The sequence below is a fragment of the Streptopelia decaocto genome (assembly GCF_964273445.1).
Source record: "Streptopelia decaocto genome assembly, chromosome: Z".
Taxonomy (NCBI): Eukaryota; Metazoa; Chordata; class Aves; order Columbiformes; family Columbidae; genus Streptopelia; species Streptopelia decaocto.
In genome coordinates, this window is record NC_138657.1 from 26,842,687 (window position 1) to 26,862,318 (window position 19,632).

The 19,632-nt window shown below is 38.0% G+C and overlaps 1 protein-coding gene across 2 annotated transcripts in view; it reads right to left on the reverse strand.

The window, feature by feature from the left end:
• Positions 1 to 693: 693 nt before the first annotated feature.
• Positions 694 to 19,632, reverse strand: part of PRUNE2 (prune homolog 2 with BCH domain) — a gene marked incomplete at its 3' end in the record, with an annotated part of 141,167 nt that continues 122,228 nt past the window's right edge. Inside the window, exons 13-20 of one of the 2 annotated variants that reach the window (XM_082075835.1) lie at positions 17,492 to 17,594; positions 13,092 to 13,223; positions 12,836 to 12,922; positions 9,417 to 9,515; positions 7,962 to 7,997; positions 7,404 to 7,442; positions 5,835 to 5,882; positions 3,551 to 3,572 (exon numbers count right to left, since the gene is read on the reverse strand). In XM_082075835.1, coding sequence (XP_081931961.1) covers positions 3,551 to 3,572; positions 5,835 to 5,882; positions 7,404 to 7,442; positions 7,962 to 7,997; positions 9,417 to 9,515; positions 12,836 to 12,922; positions 13,092 to 13,223; positions 17,492 to 17,594 — 566 coding nt within the window. Of the gene's footprint in view, positions 3,573 to 5,834; positions 5,883 to 7,403; positions 7,443 to 7,961; positions 7,998 to 9,416; positions 9,516 to 12,835; positions 12,923 to 13,091; positions 13,224 to 17,491; positions 17,595 to 19,632 lie in introns of both variants that reach the window. The other variant, XM_082075834.1, reaches the window with a different exon arrangement.

Consider the following 19,632-nt stretch of genomic DNA (forward strand, 5'->3'; position numbering starts at 1 on the left):
TCAAAATCAAGGAAACTATTTTCAACAAGCAAGAAAGCTTAGTTTAATCCAATTTCTTTGACTTTGAACTGAAAAGGTCTAGTAGCATTCTTAGAGTTGCCTGCAGGTGGGTGACAATGTCGAAGCCGTTTTAGCTCATATCTGGTGTCTCACTGCTAGAATAAATTGACCCATTTGACATTGATGTAGATTGGGACAGGAGTGGGTACCAGTACAGCTGGTACCAGGAAAGTAAGAGGACTGAATACCCAGCAGCTCTGATTCCTTCCTTCTCTACAGTCAGTAAGGCTGGTGAACTGCTCAAGGTGGTTTCACAGCTAGTCTTTCTACCCCATAGCTTCAGTTTTCTGCCTGTCATATGAGATGGAGTGAGACTATCTATGCATTTGATTTTTAGATAACAGCATAGACACTAATTAGAGAGCAACTTGAAGAGCTTCTCCCACTTTCTTTCACAAATATTGCTAATATCAGCAAAGCAAGGATTTGAGTACGTGGAGGTGGAGTGTAACATCATGAGACACTGAATTGACTCTGCTTAAATTTTTGGAAGAACAGGCAGGAAGGGGAAAGAAACAAATATTTACAACTATGCAAAGAACTGTGATTTGAAATCGTCGAGTGTTTCCATGTATCCAGGGACTAAAGAAAAAACTTGCAGCTGAAATGAAATAAATACATCCAGTGGTGGGCTGCAGTTCTTTATTTCTGATTCTGATGTATATATATGCATACAATGATATTAGATACCCTTGTATTGCCTAATCTATAGTTTAAGTCAGCATAGGTCTTTTAACAAAAAAAAACCAAAACAAAACAACTATTAATTTATATTTTATCTGAGCAGTCTGATACACAGTAGAAAAAATCCATATATAAAAGATTATATCTGTGCAATTATACTTACTATGTTCCTCTTCAACAAACTACCAATTTATAAATATTGATACATTATTGTTAGGATAATATAGAATTGCCATCTCATAACATTAAAAAACTTTTCAAAATATATTAATAAGCAAAGATAACCACACCTTGATCTTGCAATCGTTTTTGCACCATCACATTGATCCCCCATTTTTTTTTAATGTGACGTTTGGCTTAAACAAATTCCTTTCATCTCAGACTGCCACTATTAGTCCACCCACATTAATCATGTTAATTCACATATAGCTTTGCTGTTTAGTAATTTTACACAAAGCCTTCAGAATTAAATTCACCTCTGAGCTGAAACACAAATCGGTTATATCCCACTTAGGTCTCAAACAGCACATAAAGATTTGTGCTGAACTTCTGCTTTGTGGTGAACTTTTTTTTTTACAAACACTTCTCTCACCTATAGCATAATACAAATCGTCTGGCTCATTCTAGGTGGCTTAAACTACAGGTCTACAGAAGATGTGACTTCATGCTACTAAATGCTTTTAATAGTTTAGATCTAGGTGAAGCTTAATTAGCATCTGGAAGTTAATACAAATATTAATTTGTACATAAAACATTATCCCCAATATACTAAGTGACAGCACTTATATAAGGCAGACACAAGCCAAGATTCAAATATCTGAGATATGGTGGAAACTACCAGATCCTAATTTAAAGGTTACAGAGCAGCAACAATGGTCAGCAGGATTAGGCTCTTTCTCTGTGAACATTAACAGGAACCATCAGAAAGATGCCATACGGCAGGCTAGACAGTGTGACAGATACCATGCACCACCTGCCAGCACAGAGCAAAGCCTGCAGAGGTGCAGGTATCTCAGTTTTGATGCTGGCAGGTAAGAAAGCATTTGGCATGTTCTTGCCTTTCTGACAATTTTGTCCATCTCTGTTACAGTAGCTGAACAACTGTGCGCACAGTGATGGATGCTCGCTTCCCTGCCTGCAGACTACCTTGCAAATACAAGATACAAATTGACACAGATGGAAATGTGCAAACCACCGAACAAAAACATCAGTCTTTTAAAAGAAGGATGAAATATAATTTTCATTCTCAGTAGGCTCATGCTGTCCTGCCTTTTGCTTAAACTTTATTCCCCATAAAAACCTTTGCTTGTCTTCTCTTTAATTAATAATTCTGGACTGGAAACAGGACTGGAGTTAGTGCACACACTGAAAGACGGTGCAAATTATCTTCAATTGTTACAACTACGGACTTCTTAACAGAGAAAGCAGAGAATCCACAGATGTAACTCCAGGGCATATGAGAATCTCTTGAAAACAAGAATAGTATTTTGGAAAGTGCATAACACTGTTAATTCTCTCAGGACATCCCAAAACGCAGGTGGGTCAGCAGGTTTGAAAAGCGCATGTGTTCTTTAGGGGAAGTGAAAGCTTTAGTTATACCCTTGACTCTTGCCTTTTTAAAGCAGTCAAGTAGAATTCACTAAACAATTAATTTGCACTGTCTTGCAAAAGAATGGTCTGAGAGAATTTTCCAATGAATATGAGGGCTTAGACTGCAATGTCTTTTGTGCCAGTACACAAGACAGCAACTTTTAATGTTTTTACTGCTGTGTTCTGTGACACAGAAATAAACTGCACTGTAATACTTATTTTCTTAATGTCAGATACAATTTGAATAATACTTTGACATCTATTACTAACAAATGAGTGTGATTCCCAACTATAGATTTATACATTTAATCTTCATCTTCAGTTGCTAGTCGTAAACACAAAGTATTTGTTTCATATTCATAGCATAAATAGCCTTTATGATTGAAGTTAGGATGCCATTTGAAGACCAGTAACTTAAAAAACAAAGAAGTTCTGGAAAAAGAGATTTAAAAACAATAACAAATTAATGCTCCAAGGCTTTTAGAATATATGACAATAATTTACAGGATTAGCTGCTTCTATCAAAACTATCCCTAAAATAAAAATACTGACGTAAATTATTAAAATAAAATTAATTTCAGTTTCTCATTTGTCTTCTGGGAAGTCTGTTTGGTGAGTAATTCTTATGTTTTTAGCATATCAGTGTTTTCCGTGACAGAATAAAAAAGTCATTAGGGTTAAATGAATGTGGAAAGACTTTTCAGACAGAAAGGAACATACAAATTCGAGAAAGTCCTGCATCATTTCTAGAATGATTATTAATCAATGAAGTTGTTGCTGCTCTGTGACACAACCAAGCTAACATTTATTGTAACAATAATATCCTGTTCAGCTGTGCATAAACATTAATATGCTGAAGACAAAAACCAAACAAAATCTGCATCCTCATGGACATGTTCATGAGGCACACTGTTGCTAAAATGGTATCCTTTTAAACAGAAAATGCTCACATACATAGAAACCAATGCTAGATGATATAGCTTTCCTAAAGAAAAGTCTCTTTCTGAAAATAACACAAATAACCAGGCCACAAATTCTGCTGTTTCCATGGCAACAAGATTGGCCCTTTTGGTCTTCTTGAATTGCTGAATGACACAGAAAAATCATAAACAAACCAAATTAACCCAAACTGCCTATTGTACACCATGGTTGTAGGTGTCTAGGTGAAGAAAATCCAAGCGAAACCTCTTCTTCAAATGCCTGGTAGCAACGCTTTTTATTTCAGGGTCATGTCAATACTAAAGACAAAAATACAAACACAAAAGAAGAACAACAAAAAAAGAATCAGTGCTATGCAACACATGGCTAATCATTTCCCCAATCTTGAGCTCATGCAAAGTGCCGAGAATCCCCATCTCTCATTTATTTAAATGCATCAGTGTAAAAGGATTTAAACACATTCTTTCTACTATATATGCAAAATAAATACCCTAATAAGATTTGTAACCGTTTTATTGAACTTAATAACTACATTCCTGGCAATTCCAATCTGAAGTAGACACCAGATTTGGAAAGATCCATTGGTGGAATGATACCACAGTGTGCCAAGACATGGGTGCCCCTAAAAATGTTTCTGGGAGTAAGGTTTTGCCATTTAGTGTAAAGCATGTAATCAAATATGTTATCAACATTCTTTAGAAGAAGAATTTGTCATTATAAATGTTGCATCAAAACACAATTTTCCTTACAGCATACATAACTATTTAAAGTACCCTGTATATTTATGAACTGTTACAGAACACACAGATTTCTTCACTATGAACTATTTCGTAATGAATTTATTTTTAAAAGTCATGCGGAAATGCAAGAAGTTCAACAAAATAGAACACAAGAGAGCACGACAATAGATAAAAGCCTTTGGAATAGATATGAAAAAGAGAACAGAAGGAAACTAAGAGCTGGGCAGACTCCAGAGAGGTTTCAGCAGAAAGTATACAGAAGCAAAGTCTGTGTAAAACTGCTGCTATCATTGTGGACACATTTACATGGAAAATCCTGTTTCCTGAAGGACCAACACCAGAAATGAGTGACATGACCACAGGAAAATTATTGCCACTTCTGAAGACAGATTCATATTTATGCAGAGAAAATAAATAGCATTAATTTGGCCACAACTATATTTATTTAAGCTAAATATAAATTATGTTGTGTCGCTTTTTGCTGCCCACCTTCTCTTTGGAAAAAAGCGGGAAAAATTGTTCAAGCCACAAAAAGGCCCAAATCATAAAGTCTTTAACATGTTATTCATTTTCTGTTCTCATACTTAAAAAAAACCAAACCAAACCAAACCAAACCAAACCAAACCAAACCAAACCAAGTCAAACCAAATCAAACCAAACCAAACCAAACCAAACCCAACAACAAAAACCCCACCAGCTCTCATATTGACTCAGTCCAGATTAAGCAGTGTCTGAAAGAAAAAAAAATCCTCAGAGATTTTATGTCAGCTGCTCCAGGAATCAGGAGTTTAGCTCATGGTTCTAACCTATGTATGAGGTAGGATACTGTGATAGTTTGCTAGTGTACGATTTTATCTTAAAAGTGAGAAAAAAAGAGCTCCATTTTATTTATGCATCTGTTTGCTACATGTATTTCTAATTATTTGTCTGCTTATTAATACTCATGTTATTCATGGAGTCTTTTGCTAAGGAGTCAGGTTTTACTGTATGTTATTTCCCGAGCAATATCCCAGTGTGAGACGCCAGTGTACTTCTACACATCAGTCAGATGGGCAAGGACAGGAAAGCTCCCAGTCACCTTTCCTCTGTACGCACTGGCCGGGAATACACATGCTGCTGCACTGGCTTGTCCCCCTGACATGCTGTTCCAGCAACAAACTGTGACACATGGAAGCTGCAAACACCCTCACAGTAAGAGCAGCGCAGGGCTTTCCACTGACATACTTCAGTTACAGCATCAGATGGAGGAACAGCGTGCCAGAGGACTGACACATCCCCATTTCCAAGGGAACCAGTCCAGCTTTGAAAGGAAAAGGAATAAAGATACTGCAGATTTAGTTAGGGAAATAACTATGAAAGAAGATGAGAAGCATAAAAAGCAAAGAGAAGGAAGACATCAAAAGCACGACCCAGATATCAAAGTAAAATTTAAGACTTTTTAATCACTGAATGAGAATGGCAAGTTTACAACTTTATTTTCGATTACGGATAATGCATGGGACCATCTTCGCTCTGATCATGTTGCACTTTGTCTAACTGCTTTTCACATAACATAACCTGAATATCTTCAGGCTAAGAATTCTATCTGTCTCTGGTTGGAAATGGTTGAGGATACTTTAAATGCATCTGCAATGCAAATACAATAAATCCTAACTTCAGTGCTTTTTCTGCTTGCATATGTTGAACTGAATTTCTGAAAATAGCTATAAAAGCATTTACATATCCAGAAAGCTTTATGGAATCTACCCAACCTCAGTTCCTAACAGTGTGTTTGTAAAATAATGTTAAAATGTAATGACAGTATTAGGCATAAATTCTTACTCCTGCTCCACGGAAGTAATTTCTGGATCATTTGAGAGGCAGCTAGTTCTGGATACAAGGAAAAAGAGGGAGTAATAAACATTTCTTTTGTGTTCATTTCTTTCTCTTTTAAAATATGACACCAAATTTGGGGGATGTAATAACTAACTGTAGTGAGTGTCTTTGACAGCAAAACCACACAAATTTTATTGATAGGAATGTAGTGAGCTTAGTGCCTGCACCACAAGTTGGTTTGAGTATTTTTAAGATATTTCTTCAAGTTGGAGAAGGTAAATGCACTACAGTGACTTCATACATCCAACAATAACAATAATCAGTGATGCCTCATATGAAAATTTAGTTCCCCTTTCACTCCCTATGCTGCAGCCTGCACTCTTAAATGAAAGGACTAACAAGAAAGCAGCTTTTTTCCACAGAGTTTTCCTTGTCATATACCACAAAGTATTTGAAAAAGTTTCAATAGAAGGTATAGAAGTTGCATTTCAAGGTTGGGTGGGCCTCTTTTTTTTTAATAAAATACTCAGGTGGTATCAGATGACTACTTATGTGAATTTATTGCTTCTCAGGCAGTCTAACTGTTACGATGAAAACACAGTGGCCAGTGTTTTGGGTATTTCTTTGTGACTGTTTTAAAAGCTCATCTCAGGAGAACCAGGGGAAAGTGTGTACTGCAAAAGATGAAACTTTAGAAAAAAAGACAACAAAGAAGATGTGGTAAGATGAAAATTCTTAAGTGCATAAGATAAAAGAAGGAGACAGAAAAGAAACCTCAAAACATCAAAATTCTTAGTTACAGAAACGCAGGAAAAATGTCATACTAGGACTGACAACAGGCACAGCTCCATTCTCCAGAATCTTGTTTATGACATGCACATGAAAAAAGTGCATGGGATACTTTCTAAGCTCTGCTCAGTGAATCAAGGTTTGTGTCTTTCCAGTTAAGGATTTCTATGGTACTTTACACCATACTGTCTTGGCATGTTGAAGTCAAAGCACAGAGTTGCAAGTGTAAAGTGTCTGATCATCAGCTGACATTGATTTATTAAGTGACCATAGACAATACAATATTATCAAGTATTAATCCACCTCCCCATCCAACCAACACTGGAAAGACAGGAAAAGTTACCTACCTACCTTAAATGAGAATGAGGCATGCTAGCTATCCCTAACTTAGCAAATGGTAAAAAATATTTTTTAAAAAGAGCTACCTCCTTAAACTTTATGAATCATCTCATATAATCAGTGAAGGGTAGAAAATGTTTAATGAATAATTTTAATTGAGTATAAAAGCTATTTCAGTCCTCTCCATCATGCTAGAAACAACCATCAAAAAATCGCAAAAATGTTTTTTATAGTATAAGGTTACGAATACTCCCTACTGAGGCCCAATGGTACAAAAGCAGGCTGCTTGCAGTGAAAGGGGAAGTTAATTCACAAATGTGGCAACTTACACAGTAATTGAAACTACGAGCTGACTGCTGTGCCAAACACACAATATACTACTGCATTCAATTCATTCTTGTGAACCAAGTAAATACAATGCCAGCATCAAGCTGAAAGCTATCTTACTTAGCTGTTTCTGAAGTTTCCCTCAGTTCTTCATCCAGTCTGCATGAGTAAAAGTTATTGATATAAAGAAACAAAGAAGCAAGCAGAGCATAAGAGAGAAGCAGAGCAATAGCAGAGCAAAGAACAAACACAGTACATGCTTCTAAAATGGCCACCCAGTATTATGCACTGACTAAATATCTTGAGTTCCGTATGATATAATTTATCCTTGTGCTCAACCCACCTTCGATTTGTAACTCATTACTTAGTTCATTTGGAGGCAGAAACATAAAAGTAGCAGGGATCTGAGGCATGCCCAGTGGACAGAGCTCAAAGCATTCAGTTGCTCTATCAGAGAGTATTAAACTAGCTGCAGCCTTGGCCAAGTCAAGGACGTTTACAGTTGAGTACGTTTTATTTGCAAGGGAGGCTGATCTCAACAGCTTGAAGGGGAAAGTAAGGTTCCACATCATTGCGAGTTCTCTCTCATTCAGCTGTTGAGGTCGCCTGAAGGTGAAAGGCTGTCACACAGATTCACTCTATTATGAGCAGCAGCATGGGCCAGAAAGCAAGTTTTACCTCATTCTTCTTTTAATACACTTCTCTTCATCATACCTTACAAGATAAGAGTGGGTGAAGGAAGAGAAAAGATGTACAAGTTCATATGATACAACAGGCACATTGTATCCCGCTGCCGTAAAAACTACCAAACAACCACACAACCACAAGTATCAAAAGAGGGTGAGAGAAGGAGAAAAAGATGAAGGGAGGACAAAAAAAATTTAGGGACGTTAAAAAACTTTGGGCATCTATCAGGTGACCAATGACCTCTGTGCTCCACATTGTCAGCATCACTCCACCTCTAAAGAAGTTACAGCAGGAAATAAATTTGAGTGGAAGTCCCTATGATTCCTGATTTCATGACCGTAATTCCTACAAGTGCCACTGCAGGAACTGAGCTTCCCACTTGTTCCCTGGAATTACACCCCCAGTATCAGAACATCCACCACTCCGATGAAGGAAATTATTCTACTTTCACAACTACTGTGAGGCAGTCATGAAAACTCCTGCCTGGCCTGCAGAGATCTATGACAGCTCCAAATGAAGTGTTCTTCATACCTATTCACTGGCAAACCATAAGGAAAATACAATTATACTTGTGTATTTACTCATAAAAATACTTGTAGTACAGAATGTTCACCTGTTCAAAACCTAGGACATTCGATAAAAAGAAAAAAAAAAAGCATTCCCAAACAGGACATCTTTTTAATAATGACCCACATGAAAACCATGATTGATTTCCAAGGTTTTCAGTCTTGGTATACCATTTCCGTTTGTTGTTTTCTTGTCTGAAAAAAAGCCAGTTGAGATAAGCAATTTAAACCAAATTCTTACAATTTTTAATAGATATCTTTCCTTTAGAAATACCTGCATTTAAAAACCTTTAAACACAAGAAGAAAGAACTGAGGCACTCTCTTTCAGTGGTTCTCAGTTAAACAATGAAAATCAAAAAGATAAGGAACACTCAAGCTATCAACTTTCAGTGGTCTTCTATTGAACAGGCTATCTTTGAATTATTGTTTCAGTTCAAAGCTCTATAAAACTAAAACTTAAACCCACTTTTACTTAAATAGTGGTAGAAGTTATGGAAAAATATAGTATAGGTGATATCTGTGGAAAAATTAAACTTTCCTCCTATTTATTTCTGAGTTGCAATTAGAGAGTGAACAATCTGTTCCAATTTGGATTACATAGTCATAGGGTTGATGAAGGGACTCTGAGCCTGAAAGTTTTTCTTCATTTTACCATATGGTCCAGTACAAAACCTTTCTCTTCCTATAAACACTGGCTCCCCTGGGAGTATATATTTATTGTATTTTGTGTTTCAATTACACGTTGTTTCCCTGCTTCTGAGTTTGAGAGTGCAATTTTTGTGAAATAACATGTAAGCATTTGTAACAATATCAGGAAGGGGCTTCCTGTTTTTATTACAGACTTTGAAAAACTACTATTAGTCAGTGGAAATCACTTACTTGACAATACTGTCTGGTATGTGCACATATTCCATTGGAATCATCTCGCGAAGCTCTGCCAACGTGTTGACGTACTGTATCTTACTGCTGAACTTAGAGCTGAAACAAGAAGTTAACTGACTTTCCCCAAAACATCTTCTATAATATATTAAAAAAAAAGAAGGCATGTACTTAATGTATTAAATAATTAGGCATTTGTCATTCACATTTCAATTACAGAGTTCAGCTGATCATCAGCATATCTGAATTCTAGTGAGGCTGAAATAAAGTCTAGACCTTTTGGTGTTCCCTGCTTAGAGTGAATCGCAGTATTTAGGACAACATTATAAATTGTAATGTCTACATACAAGGCAATGTAATTAGTTTTACAGTTCGAAGGAGATGTATTAATATTCTGAAAAGAATCAACCCCCCTTACATGTAAGAATACTTACATGTAAGAAGAGATGGGAAGCATTCACTTAATGTGGTCATGACAAATTAACATCAAGTGATCATGATGAATTAGCATTTATATTTGACACTGATTCTCAGTCAAACATAATAAAACTGAACTTGTGCATTTGTTTGGATTAATACAGATCAGTGTATCTGCATGCCTATCTTATTGCAAGGCCTTCTTATGAGCAAATGCTTTCCTTGTTTATGTCAGCTGTGCTATATGATAATTCACTGTGTTTGAGAAATGATCACTTGGAAAAAGGCTAACCTGTCTAGAAAAAAACACTTAAAAAACAAGGCTATTCACTTGTCAAATCTGAATCATTTGATAGGTATCAGCTTATGAGAAATCTACCTTTCTCATTTATCTCAAAAGGCAATTTTCCAATTTAGCTCTCATATTTATATAGTCTTTTAACATCACTAAAGTGCTGAATGTACATTGATTGCAAAGTGTAGGCCATGAAGAACAGAACATGTTCTTCTATTTACTGCTGATTTGGGGGTATGACCAGACAACAAGAGGTCTCTGAGATAGCTCTGACTAGAAGGTTATTGCTCCTCCCCTTACATCTAATAAGATAAAATGAGAGAACTGAAACAGGAATACATCAAGGTACTGTGAAATGTTGTTTAAGCTTATCCGTTTTAATTTTTCTCTGTGCCAGATGAGCATCACTAGGCACACATACTGAAGCAGGCCAATGGTCATGTTTTAAGATGCATGAATCATTCACAATTGTCCAGTCAAAACCATGATAACATACAGATAATTCTTAGCATTTTATAAAAACTGTTAATCATAGCCTGCATCATCTGAAATACCAGCTAAAGTAACTTGGCAAGCTGCAAGCCAATAACAAGCTTCTAAAGACTGGGGAGGTAGACAAAAAAAAAAAAAATCTTTCAAGGCTTAATTTTTCCACTTGGGGATTCCCCTGGGTCCACTAATTCCACCACAGTGACTGATTTCTGGGTACTTGCTTAATGTGGGAGTCTGTGTTCAGGCAACTGAAATACATGACCAAAATAAGACCTTGTTTCTTTCAGACTTTAGGAGAGGTGTGCTGCAAATAGTGGCAAACTTCCTATTATTTATGTATTTCTATCAAATACCAAATATCTTTCACAGACACTTGTTCTATTAGAAATGTAATTTCTTACCTAATGCAGGTATGATGACTTCTAGTGTGAATATCTGGTCCATAAAGAGTATCTGGGATCTATCTTTGCAACCATTAGTTATTACATCCTGTGTATTCAGACAGCTGTTTAGTGTTTGTCAGTCAAGATGTGTCCCTGACTCCACTAAATGACCTTGCCAGTTTTTGAGGTAGAATTGACTGCAGCATACCCTCAGTGACTTGACTGTCCCTTGCCATTTTGTTGTCTTTCCCCTCCTGATTCCTACTGTTTTGTCCCACATCTCAGCTGAAATAGCATTAAAATGATGTTGCTCGTGTTTAGCTATCCCATTGAAATCTCTGCTTGCCTTGGGACCAATTAATTTCTTACTCTGAAACTCCCACTGTACATGTCAGTGGTTTAGTGAACAGCTCGGGGCTGGCAAACTAAGCTACAGCCATCAGCCTACAATCTAATCAAGTTTCTATTTCCTTACATTGCTTTTTACTGAAGTCACTTTTTTCTTTTCATGCCTCCCAGAGTTTTTACTCAGCTTGTTCATAGTTCTCTTCTGTCTTTGGTGTGGGTTCAGATATCTTATGTCATGTTTCACAAAGTCACACTGGCCATGTGTCCTGCCCATCTCTTTTCAGCTCTCATTTGTGCTTCACTTTAGTCTTGCACTGAGACTCGAGCTACATGGCTGAAATGGTGAGTTTTAACTGCACACTATTGTGCCTAGTTTTGTACCGCAAATTTGCTTTGCCGCACTATTTAGAGCCAAGCTTTTCTCCTGTTTGGCAACACAAAACCTCTAGTCACTGCTGCTCAGTATGGTCATTCTGGATAAATGACTGATGAACTGAAACACTCGTGGCATATTTGACTTTTTAAAATTTTACTGACTACCTTTCCCACAACTCAGTGAATCCCCACATTACTGTTGGTAATTCCAAGTATTGTTTTCCCGCTACTGTGACATTTTAAATTGTCACTTTCTACTTGGTATTAAAGAGACTACATCTGAAAGAAGCAGCTCCATTATGACACTCTGTCTGTTGCACTTTGGCAGCAATGGGAGAACTAATGTGCTTTCCCGTCCCAATGTCACCCTGCCAGGACAGAGCACCCAGTGACAGACAGCTCCAGTGTCCTCATCTGCAGCCTGGGGGCAGACCTCTCTGAGGTCTGTCAAGACTCTTATTCACTGTGTGGCTTCTGTAGATGACGTGTCTTCTCTATTGCCTGAAGGAACTGTTTCTCACACCTGTCAGTCTGCTCTCCCTGATCTCAGGATTTCAACTGCACACTTGCCCACCTTCTTCAACAACTTGTGAGGTCTTCATGGTCTGTAACATTTCTTTGCTTCTTTATGAATCAAAGCATGATTTTTGGTGGTGTAGAACCTTTTTTTAGAACCAGAACTCCTACGCTTTCAAACAGCTCAGGGTGCTGGCAGCTCAGCTTGGATGAGCAGCAACTAATTTATTTTTTTTTTAAACCCAGCATTGTAGCTTAATCTTGTCCTGTAGCCAGGATTTTTCTTAAAATGAACTGATTATCATTACAGGTGGATGCCTTTTCTACAAGCCTTTTAGCTGGGCTTGGAACAAAGACAATTTTAAGGGACTGAACTCCCAGTCCTACATACACATACAGGTTTATGATATGTTTGTGATGTCTGCAACTAGATACTCACATAAATCAAGGGTTTTTTTCCACTCAACTGTCAAAATCCAAACAAGAACTGTAAAATTAATACTCTTCAGTGAAGGATTAACAGCCTAGTTTGATGATTTAGGGTGCTCCTGTATACTTAGGGACATAGAAAATCACAGGTATTCACTACATACCTTATAAAAGGTCGTGTCACAGCCAGAATTGTTCTGATAAACCATGATGGATGAACAATTATAAATGATTTCAAATTCTTCCGTAATCTAAGTAAAAACCAAACAGTTTCTTAAAAACAAAATGAACCAACAAAAAAAGCCCCACAAAACAAATACAGAAAGAACATATACAGTGAACACTGTCATACAGGGGAGCACCAGAAATAAACAGTGTTTAAAATAATAGCTGTGGATCAGAAAGGAAAATACTACTCACCGTCGATCAATCATCTGGTAACATTTTTTCATCCAGCCCAGTCCAGGCATCCTCCTTCTTGGTGTTGCTCCATTCAAGTAGACAATCATATAGTCTTCAGCTACCATCAGCTCTAAAGTACTGATTACATAGCTGAAAAAAGTACAGAAGTGAGCACATACTTTACATTATCCACTGAAGTGCAAACTGAATCAGTCTACTAGGAATAAATCAAAGCAGACTAAGCAATTTATGACAAGACAGTGTTTTCCTTCAAAATAAAGCAAACACTTAGCACTGTTCTCCATGCTACCTGTAGATGTATAACTAGAAAACCACAATCTTATCTGCATCTTCAGAAATATGTCGTTTCCTTACAAAGATACAGTTTCATAGTGAGTTTTCAAATCTTGCAGGTGACTTTGCTTTTTCTTAAAAGGGCATTAAATCAAGAGATTTTGCAGGGGAGAGCACCACAGGACCATGTGAAGTTCCAGGAACTTCTGAGACCAACTGCTGAGAAACTTCACCACTAATCATCATATTTGTTCAATGCAAAAATAATAAGGGTGAGAAGATGATACTTGTGATCCTCACACTACTGCTACCGAGTCTGTGACTACCAAGTAGTACCTTCGATTCTCGAGGCTAATAACACTTGCCCATCAACCTGCGTTTTGGCAGGACAGAGCACTTCATGGCATGACTTCATTTTGTTAGCAGAACATTCCAAACACTTATTAAATTCTTCAGCTCGGCAACGATAATTCAGATAGAACAGTGGTCTTGGGGCCAAACTCACTCTACCTAGAAGAGCACACTACCCAGTCAAATGGAACGACAGCTTTAAATTCTTGTCTGGGACTATATATGCAGATGTGCTGCTCAGTTTCAGTAGTCCCTGCCTCACTTTAGAGTTGTTAATGGCAGGAATGTTCAAATCGTGCTCCCTACTATCCAGCCCCAAGGCATGCCTATGTAAAATCTACAGTTGAAAGTCAGTCACACCTTAAAAACCTGAATGCCTGAGTTGCTCACTACAAAAGGCAGTTCTATCCCTGAGCATAATGGCCCCTTTCACAGGTGTATGGGAATGACTCTCAATCTAATCTGATCCTTAAATTCCTTGAGATGCAGTTTCCTTAAAAGAAGAGTAGGAAATCTCATTCTCACTAAATAGAATTATATTCTACCTGGACATAAAGTAGGCAGACATTAACTGACGAGTTCCATGTATGCGACACATCACATCTAAATCACCACTCGCTACCTGCTTTCCACTGCTCTCTTTCACACCTTGCAGTTGTGCATTCCCTGCTTTTACCTGACATTTGTGAAGTCTCATGTCTTATCAGTGAAATACCAAAGTGAGGGACTGTGTGGACATTCTGACACAGGAAGCTTAACTTAATTGAACTCACTAATTGACAGGTGTGCTGGTTTTGACTAGCATAGAATTAATTTTTTCCACAGCAGCTTGTATGGGACTATGTTTTGATTTGTGCCGAAAACAGTGTTGATGATACAGGGAAGTTTTAGTTATTGCTGAGCAGTGCTGACACAGAGTCAAGGCCTTTTCTGCTCCTCACACCACCCCACCAGTGAATGGCCTGGGGTGCACAAGAAGTTTGGAGGGTACACAGCTGGGACAGCCGACCCCAGCTGACCACAGGGCTACTCCATACCCTACGGCATCATGCCCAGCAATTAAAATCAGGGGGAAGAAGAGGGAACAGGGGGGCATTCAGAGTGATGGTGTTTGTCTTCCCAAGTAACCTTTACCTGTGGTGCAGCCCTGCTATTCTGGGGGTGGCTGAACACCTGCCTGCCCATGGGGAGTGGTGAATGAAACCTGTGTTCTGCTTCACTTTTGTGTATGGCTATTGCTTTATTTATTAAACTGCCCACAAGTTTTCTCACTTTTACTCTTCTGATTCTCTCCACTGTGCGGGGAGTGAGAAAGTGGTTGTGTGTTGCTTAGCTGCTGGCTGGGGTTAAACCCCTACAACATGTTATGAAATTAACCCTTCTTGTAGGGCACAATATTTAGTGCTTCAAAGGCATTTAGACGCCGAAATATACAGTAAAGTACATACTTCTCAAAACACTACCAGCCTTTTGGTTACACAGAGCCAGAATCACAAATGTTTGTGTTTGCTTAAGTTCAAAGGAAATTGTGAATATTATTAATAATTCATTATAATAAAAATAGTCATGCATACGTCTCATCAGGAGCAAGAGGAGTATTACAACAAAAAGTAATTGCTGCTAGTTTTTTTGGCAGATCTCAGTTACCTCATGTCCTTTCACTCAACAGCTCTTATTCACTGTGGGTTGAATGAGACCATTTGCCATTTTAGGGATGCTGAGCTCTCTTGCAAAACTTACATAACTGGTAATTTATTATTAATCGGTAATAATGGTAATTTTTTAATTATTTGACATGATGGACGGAATTTTTCTCATTGACTAGAACAACTCACTCACTATGAAAGCAAAAAATGCTGGTTTTCAATTTAAAAGTGTAGCTTTTCAAGTTGTGATTCTTTTAAAATCTTCTGATCTCTAGACTGTATCAGGCAGCCACAAATGAAACACAGAAATGCAGACTTTTCTGTATGGATCTGCATCATCTAAAAGAAGTGATGTACAAGATGCTGTCTCAAGGGTTTTGGCTCAAACCCAACTCTTTGAAGACAGTTTTACAGGATTTGTCAGCGTAATGAATAAGAATAAGGTAACTGGAAATATGAAGGGAAACTAGAAGTGAAAGTAGCTGCACAACTCAGGAACAACTGAAGACAGAGGTTAATCAGAAAATAGAGGTGGCTTATTTGCTGCAAGTGCATGATTGTCTATCAGAAACATCCTGTATAAAAAAATGAGAAGAGATTTAGTGATTTGCAGGTCTCTACAGACTCCTGTATAACTCAATGGTGAGGAATTCACAAATATTTAAATATATCCGTTATGGGATACATTGAAAACTGTCGCAGTCCCTCTGTTTCAATACGATTAATAGACCTGCAACTGAAAGGGGTGATCTGACCTCTTTTCTTGTTGTCTTACAGAGAACAAAAGGTCTATAAGCCTTAAAATAAGCTGAAGGTTCACAGCCAACCTGAACTCTTTCTAACATTACTACCCCACAAAAAGACAGTGAGTTATACAATAGAATCTGGCAATATCCTCAAGTGATGTGTAAAAGTCTCTTGAGGCTTTAAAAGCCTTTTTCTGTGAATCCCATTTACCACCAGCTCTGTCTATGAAAAGGGTCTTGTGTGAGGTCAAAGAACAATTCTTTAATGTGAGTCACGATTACTTTCAGCTTTGTTCCCTACTTATTGAGTTAAAAACACTGCAATAATTACTCCCCTCTAGATTACCCAGCATTGTGTAAATCAGTTATTGTAGATGACATCAGGGTCTTAGAGTCTCTACCAGAAAAATGCTAGCAGTTGGTCTGACCTGGAACTAAAGCACTCAATCTCATTTTTCAAATATAGACACACTGTTGAAGGCACTGGCTGTCAATATGTGCATCTTCTAGAACAGGAGTTTTTAAGAAGATTTGGTCTGTGCTCTTGGTGCCTTCATAAGCTGCAAATGGTGAAGGCCAGGCCTCTGCTGGCTTTAGAAATGACATACTTGGTTTTAGCATAGAAAATGCTGGAATGACTGATATTTTTTAACAGCTTCGAGTGGAAGTAGCTGGAGGCACTTGGAAAGTGCTGCCTTCACAATTACTGGCTGCCAAATGAAGTTGCTATTAGGAGTAATTTTCCTGTGATAAATTTGGGTTCATGTGCCCAAATCTGTGTCCTGCCCAACTGGCCCCCGCCACTTACAACTGCATCAGAAGTATCTGGAGTCAGGAAAAATATGTAGAGCTGTTTGTGTAGAGCTGTTTGTGTAAGCAACTGTCATTTATCCTGTATTTTTAAAACACATGTCACAAAACGGTCCTGTGACTACTAAACACAACCACGGTATATATTAAAAATATGATATACAGTGATACCTCATGATAATATATAATAAACAATGAACAGTGAAAGCCAGTCTGGTGGCCTGAGTTCCTGCTGATTGTTCTCAGCAAGGCCTGGAAATCACTAGTGGAACAGTTCAATGATTGTAGGCCCAAGAGGCTGAAGATACTGCATTCCTTGACATTTCAGGAGATACTACAGCCAGATTTGGTCCTATCAAATACACCTTAATTTGGGAGGGTGAGTAGGAAAAGAATACCAAACTAATACTCCACTGAGAAGTTTATCTAAGACTACTATTTTCCTTGTCATTCAGATCACTCCCCCTCTAATGACCCAAATTACCTCTTAATTAAAGACATGTTAACTCTCACTACATAATTATGAATACTAACTCAGAGGACTCTATCATATTGCTCACATATCACTCACAGGAAAAGATTTTCCATTACATAGTTGTAATCAGTTCGACTGCTGTCTGGCAAGAAGCACGCCGCAAACACAATGATAGCATTCAGGCCATCGCCATAGTATCCTGTGGAAAAAAACAAAAAAGGCATTTTTATCTTTGCTAAAGGCTCTTAACAAGATAAATTTTAAAAGAAAACTAAAAGTCCTGGAATAGAGCTACTACGTTTATGGCTGAAGAAGATGGAAAATGTAACGTACAAACTGTCATCAAGTGATAAGGAAGTAGTTATACTGAATTCGTGAAAAACGCACTTAGCACAACTATTAGTAAACTTCATAGAGACCAGCAAAAATACTTTTTTCAACTTTGTAAGTAATACAATCTTATCTGAACTCCTGGTTCATTGCATCTCTATGGCAATAATACACTTGAACGCTCACCTTAGACTGAGGAATAAGTGACTAAAGAAAATATCCTGCAGTTGTTATCCTGCATCTTTTGAATGATGTTTCATGAAGTCTTACAATCCAATCTCAGTTGGCTTGTGTAGCTTCAATGGCCTCAGGATATTACAATTATGACTGCACTCCACTATACCTTAAAAGCTTCTGAGGATCCCCTAAATTCTTAGCTGCAGGTTTTGTATAAAATACTTCTTTACCTTGGGCACTCCAGTTATCCACTGGTGGCATTCTCTTGGCTACACCAATGCCTAGCAATAGCTGTAAACCCTCAAAGCTGCAGCACTACTATTCTGGGATCCAGGACAGTTGCTTGTTACCCAAAAGAAAATATATATTTTTCCATGATGGATTAATGCTGGTTAATCTTCTCCGCAATCTTTTGCAGCTGCTGTGGATTTCTGTATTATTAATAATAAACACAAAATACTCCTGCATTTCAGTAGAAAGTTTTATTTAAAAGATACATGCAGTCAGAAGGCAATTTACAGAGGTGCTGTAGAAATGGTTGTAGGTAGACAGCACTAATGATGCTGGGTTAGAAGCTGGGTATACTTAGAGTATGGCTTGAAAGACTTTTAAAAGAATCTAAGAGAAACTAACGATGACAGACAGATGATAATGTTCATGAAGGAAACCCTGAACCTCCCTCAGGAATAGGAACACATTCCTGACAAAATCAAAGGATAATACCAGCACCTAAACAACACTTTCATAAGGAGTTTTTAAGACTTTCATAGTGCTTTTTGGATACAACAGAGCAGTATCCGAGCCTCATTCAAATGCTCACAGAACCTCTTGCACTGTAGCCAGCCGAGCAAAGCAAAATTCTCTATGAAAAGACAGAGATAACACATAATACATGTGTGCTAACAAGGGAAGAGTGAGAAACTAAGTTGTTTTCTCCTTTCTCACTCAACAGCTAAGCTGAGTCTCAGCTAGCTGAAATACGGAGAAGATGTTTATGTCAAAGAAGTAATATCTTAAAAATCTTTGTAGAGATCTTCACAGAAGCCAGAATCTCTGACAAAATGGGTGCTTCAAGGCACTTGCCCATGAAGTCTTCCATACCAAGGAGAACCACAGCTGATTAATCTCAACACTATCCTAGTCAGAAGGACAGGCACAGAGGCACTCTCTGTTCAGGGCTCTCAGCTGTTCCTTAAGGACAGAAGCCCACCACTGCTTCCGCAGTTACAAAGGGGAGCAAAAGAAGGATAAGTCACTGAGAGAAAAATGTGCATGTCAGAAGTAAGTCTCCTGCCTTGAACCATGTTGTTGCAAACCAAGGCTTGGCAAAGCACTCTGCTGAAGGATCATGCTGGACTTTTTTCTTTCTACATTTGATTTGGCAGATTTGACTAAATACAATGCATTTGATAAGCTGACAATACATATTATTGATGGCAACATCAACAATGAGTTGAGAAAGTCAGCTAGCCTAAACCTCATCCTCTGAAGAATCATTTGGACACTGTAGGACATTTTCTGTCCCTAGCCTTAACTCCATCCTTCCATGATCCTGGCATCTCTTGTCTTCCCAGCACTCTAAAGTAGGGTTTTCTTCTGGCTCTCAGAGGCCAAAGGCCAGCTAATCTACAGCTAGGCTTCCAGAGATAGCAAAGCCACTGTACAATGGTAGCCCAGCATATGTCCAGTGTCTTCTCCAGTCCCACAGTGCAGCGCTGCTCTCCATCCTG